Source organism: Pygoscelis adeliae, unplaced genomic scaffold (genome assembly GCF_000699105.1).
Source record: "Pygoscelis adeliae isolate BGI_AS28 unplaced genomic scaffold, ASM69910v1 Scaffold77, whole genome shotgun sequence".
Classification (NCBI taxonomy): Eukaryota; Metazoa; Chordata; class Aves; order Sphenisciformes; family Spheniscidae; genus Pygoscelis; species Pygoscelis adeliae.
In genome coordinates, this window is record NW_008825216.1 from 3,903,999 (window position 1) to 3,909,806 (window position 5,808).

A 5,808-nucleotide genomic window follows, 5' to 3' on the forward strand; every position below is an offset into this window, starting at 1 on the left:
GATGTCTTTTGACTTGACTTCGGAAAAGCATCCACTGACCCAGAGCAGTTGCTGCTTTTTTGCTGTTGAGCAATAAGTGTTAATTCATGTAGAAATCTGTGAAATATGAAGCAGAAGCAGTCCAGTTCATGTCCAGTCCAACTGGAAATGTCAGTTTGATAGGTCATGTTTTGTACTTTGTGGCAGTCTTGAAAGGAAAGATTTTTATATTTGGGTTACTTGAAGACATTTAATGATTTGTTGTATTGTATATCGCTGAAGTCCAAGGGGGAACACACATCGGTGTGTGAACAACACTGGGTGTACACAGTGTAAGTTTTCACCTACAGAAAACTGAACTGAGAACACTGGAATATACTGGATCTTCCCCCCCCCCTATCTTTTAGGGCTACAATCCCATTTTTTTCTCACACGTTTCCTTCAGATCTTTCTATTCGTCTGTTTTTCTTGTATGTTTTTGCTCGCTGGATACATTTTAGAAGGTGTACAGGCAAAAAAAGAGAAGGTGATAACCAATACTTTAACATATTTTGTTATATTTTGAAAGGCTTTTCTTGGTGTGGAGAGAGGAATATTCTGGGTGCTACTTCTATCGGTACAAGCTAAAGGTCCTCAGTTTGCTGACCAGACAGTCGTGATGGGACCGGCGTAGTCAGCTGAGGGCGCAGCAACTGTCATGACGCTCCACAGAAAGGCCTTTGGGGTGCTGCCTTGCTCTAGGCTCTCTTTCGGGATGCTGGCAAGCTGCGGGGGATTAGAGCTGACGCTATATTCTTTCCCAGTCCAACGTTCAGATGATGAATGTAGCCAGCTTCTCCCATTTACAGTGACAGAATGGAACAGGTCTGTTGGTCCTGGCGGGGGGGGTTCATAGCTGTTGAACTGCAGCGCAGTGTCTAGCACCTTCCTCTCCTATCGATTCCGTTTGGAAGCTGATGGAGCCAGCTCTCTCGTGGGGTGATACTGAACCACTGGCGGAAGGCCCATGTGAGACATATGTGTAACTTGCATCATAGGAGATGATGGCCTTGAAAGAAGGTTTATGTACAAATTCAGTGGAGAGTAAGTTCAGCAACAGCCCACAGAGAGTAAATTTTTTAAAAAAAATCCATGCATCAAGAATATATAACTCATATATTTTGAGAACAGTGGGGGGAGCACGTGGGTGTCCACCTTGGTTTTGATTTGTAGTGCCCTACATGGTGTAGAGACCACATTTTCATAGATTCCAAATCCCGAAGGGCTCAGCTTGACCTTCTGGTGTGCGCAGCACAGGCCAGAAATGCAGAGTCTGCAGAGCAGATATGTTATTGTTTCTGCATCTGCCTCATGACTTCTTTTTGAGTTAACATCTCTTTTTCAGGAAGATTTACTCTATTTTGATCTAAAGCCTGTGTAATAGGCTAATTAGAAAGCTGTTCTGTCCTCATGATATACTGCCACTAGTGCTATTCATTAGAGATGTTTGATTCAGAGTAGCTTTTACTCCGGTGGGGGAGAGAACAACCCGCTGGATATTATTTTTGGAACCTGCTTTCCAAGATAGTTTGCTAAAACCCGGATTTTATAAGTGCTCTGACACACTTAAATATTTGTTTGCATCCTGTATGTTATTTGAAGAAGCAGGCTGAGACTTGGATCAATTTGCTTAATGTGCCTGATGGAGCGAGTCTCTTTAGTGTTGCTTCCTGGTGAGTTTTTATTAAGGCAGAAGCTGTGGTCTGTAGTTTAGCTCAGCTCAGAACCAAATGCCTAGAATGTTAGATCAGGCCCTTTTGGCTTTTATAGGTGATAGTAAATAAATAACGTACAGCTCTTTATTTGCTACTGCGCGTGGATCAATTGGCACATCTAATTTGTTGCCGTAGCTCTTTCTATTAGATTTTTGCTAAGTGCGTAGAGCCTTCAATCATACTTTTTCAGCTTGGAAGAAGTCCTTTGTTTCCTCCTCCCCCAATAACTGGCAGCATACTCTCTTTTTCTCACTGCCAAGGGACATATTGCCAGCAGAGAGAAGTGGAAGCTATAACAGAAGGAGATGAAGACAATGAAGGCTGCTGCTGCTGTAAGCCCGGGCACTTGCCTCACTTGTTATCATGTAATGCAGCCTTTAACCTCCGATGGCTGACATGGGAAATAACACGAACCCAGTACATCCTGGAAGGATATAGCATCATTGATAACAACGCTGCAACAATGCTGCAAGTGTTCGATCTGCGGAGAATACTTATCAGATACTATATAAAGGTAAACTCTTTGGTAAAGTGGACTATTTTCCTAGGCAGGTTTGTCCAAAAGAATGAATGCTGGCTGGGTATTAGAAATAGTGTTTGAAGTTTTTGGCTTTATATTTATTCATTTGCACTACCGGCAGTCAGACTGACTTGATGTTAGATAGGGATGATTAATTCATATCTCCCTTTGCTACATTTGATTCTGACCACTTATACTTACAGTTAGTACAGAAAATTGCTGGCATGCTTAAGCAGAAATCAAGAAGGTGAGTTAACATCCTCTAGCAATAAAGTCAGAGAAAGCATTCTTACAAAGCAAAACTTCACTGACAGTTTGTTATTTCTTCTTGACTTGGCCTTTCCACTGTTTTTTCTGGCAAAAAAAGAAGATCAACAAGCATAAAGTTCTTGGGAAATCTCTGAAGAGCTGTTTCTCAAATAAACTTTTTTAGTAGTGCAAACCCCCTTCTTACCTGCTGCTTTACATATATACTACAACACGTTTGAAGTTGTTTTATTCCATTGATTAAATAGCAATTCATTTGCATCACTTATATATTTGCACTGTTACTAAGATCACAATGACCACACAGATATTAATTTGTCAAAATAATTGAGCCTTATAGTCTAGCAAGACATCTTCATCCTTTGCCAAAGCCTTTCCAGTCCGGCAAATGAAGAAATCGCTGAGCTTTATTGCCTTCTGCTGAAGCAACAAGAACCAAATGCTGCCTCCTGTGCCATTGGTACTGCCACGAAGTCACTCACTAAAGCTCCTAACCACCCCTGACATCTCCTTTCTACTTACATCTCTGCAATTGTAAAAATCCTGTCAACCTGAGAGAGACACCTGTTGTAAATAAATTACCTTTTTTTGCAAGTGAGCCAATGCAGTAAAAACAAGATCATTGCCTCACAAAGCTGCTTTGATCATGCAGTCGATTACTTTGTAAAATGCGGACTGGGATTTCGTAAATAATTTTACGGGCAGTAGGGCCTGGTAACCAACCTGCTTTGTTTAGTTAACTAATTAGAAACAAAACTGCATGTGAGCATGATTTTTTCATTTTAGAAGTGGGTTTTGTGGCTATAAATTAAATTGTTTTTAAGCAATGTATCTAAACTAAAAAAAAAAAAACCCAACAAAAACCCTTCTTTAAACTGAAGTGAATATGTTGCTACAATTGCTTCACTTTACTTTAAAAGGTAACCTGAATCACCTGAACATAAACTGATGCAAGCTGATATATGACTCAGCTTTTGATGGCAAACGAGACTGGAAAAAAAATCCCAGTCTAAGCTGCAATCAAATCAGCAGCTTATTAGTTTAAAGCAGTGAAGAATTGTGCTTTGTAAACTGGAACTTTTCTAGTGCCTTCAAGTCAACTAATATGTAGAGGACTTGTGGAACGTGTGAGGTTCATCACATGGGAAGTAAAACTTAAGTGAAAGGTAGTTTAGGGCTTCTGGTTCTGGACATACCTGAGAAGCAGCTGACACAGGTAAGGTGGCTTAGACAAGCGCTTGTCCCCTGTGATACAGGTGGTGTTAATTGATCCTGTTTTGAGTAAAAGGGAGGTGGGTTAAGCAATCTCCACGCTGCTGAGGCATGCTGTGGCTCCATCTCCTCAGTATGCAGACTTTGTTATGTCCACCACCTGTGGCTTTGAAGGTGTGAAAATCAACTCCCTTTTGGTTGTATTTAGTTGAATGAGTACTGTAACGCTGCATTTACAGATCTTCATTCTTAGAAAGGTGTCAGTCCTTTAATCTACCTCCCTTCTTAGGGAAGGATGAACAGAAGATAATAATAACCTGTTGGCAGCTTCGATATTAGCCTGGGCTGGGGCTCCCTTCAGCAAAGGGAGAGCGCACTCAGGAGATCCCTTCTTTAGAATGACACTTCCCAAAAGAAAGCTATATAGAGGTTTTCTTCTCTTGTTCTTCAAGTTATTAGTTTCTTCCATAAACAGGAGCTTTGGTAAGATTTGGTAAAATCCGTAGTTACAGCCTCCAAAGGTGAGAAGATTCTATTATGTATCAGATCAGCTATCATCCTGTTTATTTAGTACTTACCTCCAGATAAACAGTATCAGAAGCAGAGGTGAGAATTCATTCTTTCCCCAGTTCTTTCTTATGGGGGAATCTTGAGCTGTCAAGACCCTGCGCAATTTCGCTGTGAACATTTTAAAGCCCTGCCACTTTCTTTTTAATGGTGTAGGAAAGTAATTGTAAGAAGAACTCTAGCTAATGCAGTATTCAGGTCACATAAATCACAAACTCAGAAAACAGACTGGAGTTTTGGCAGCAACTGCGCTTCCATTGCACTGAGCATTTGGAGTGCTTCTAGTTTATTCTTTGTAGCTTACAATATTTTAAATATTTACCATATTATTTCTGAATTGCCATATAGCTGAGGATGTACTTGTGCACAAAACATATCTAGGAAGAGCTGCTAAGAGCAGAATTTAATTAGGTGGCAGAAGTCTTTGCTGTTTCTATGTCTGATTGCGAGTCTGATTTTCTTTTGCCCCAGCTGAGTCTGCTTCTTTGTAAACACAGGTGAGAGTAACAAAAAAAGCAAATTGTATTTTGAAGATCAACAAAGAAAATGTATGCTTTGTTTCAGCTCTCCTATCCTTCAAGAATAATTACCATCTTGGTCTTTTAAACAATGAGTTGCACTGAGCATCTTATTCCTAATGTATTTATTTCATTTGCAGTTTCATTGACAGCCTAGAAAGGCCCATATTTCTTCTTAAAAAAGGATTTTTATTCTCCACAAATAAAGTGGGTCAGTTCCTGTAGCCCTTCTGCATATGTTTTGAAATCACTTCCTGCTCAACTACTGTGATATTTTTCCCTTGTGCCTCCTCCATCTCTTCTCAATATATTCTTATTTAAACGTCTTTTAGTATTCAAGAAGTCTGCATTCGCCGAGTGCTGTGTTTTCAGTTCTATTGTTTCTGCATGAATCTTTTTTAAAGAGTGTATTGTTCTCCACATGCCAAGAAACTAAGGGTCCATCCTTAGTCTGTATCTGTCTGACTTGTCTTTTTCCTCTGGAGCTTAATTTTCCTCTTGCTTGTGTATTTTTGGACAATTTGAAAGATAAACTGCGGAGGGCATCTGGGATTTTTAAAAGGGCTGGTGGTGCTTCTGTCTTTGTTAATCCATCATATTCTCATTTTATACATGTATCTGCTTAATAATATTTCCATTGCACGGGTAAAGTAGAACTACATCATCCTCGGTCATGTTCACTTGCCCCTCGTTTGCTTTGGAATTCAATTCTAAATGAATATCTTTTATTAAAACAAAAATTATAATCATGAAACATTATAATGGGACTTTCCAGCTGATGCCACTTTCCTTTGCAGCACTGGAACTTCTCCTTAAGCTTCATGTTCTTTTGCAAATATGCTTTAAATTTGGTTTGGATAGATTATTTTATTTTATTTATTATTATTTTAATGGCTCCGGACACAACAGTTAGAAGAACTTAAACTTAGAAACCAAGGCACAGATATGAGATACGAGTCTTGCTGCTTTCTAATACTTCTGCATTTGGCAA

The 5,808-nt window shown here is 39.6% G+C and overlaps 1 protein-coding gene across 1 annotated transcript in view; it reads left to right on the forward strand.

The window, feature by feature from the left end:
* PCNXL2 (pecanex-like 2 (Drosophila)) overlaps nucleotides 1-5,808 on the forward strand; it is a 155,156-nt gene that overhangs the window by 128,163 nt on the left and 21,185 nt on the right. Inside the window, exon 26 of the mRNA XM_009329229.1 lies at nucleotides 1,994-2,247. Within this exon, the coding sequence (XP_009327504.1) occupies nucleotides 1,994-2,247 (254 nt within the window). The remainder of the gene's footprint in view (nucleotides 1-1,993; nucleotides 2,248-5,808) is intronic.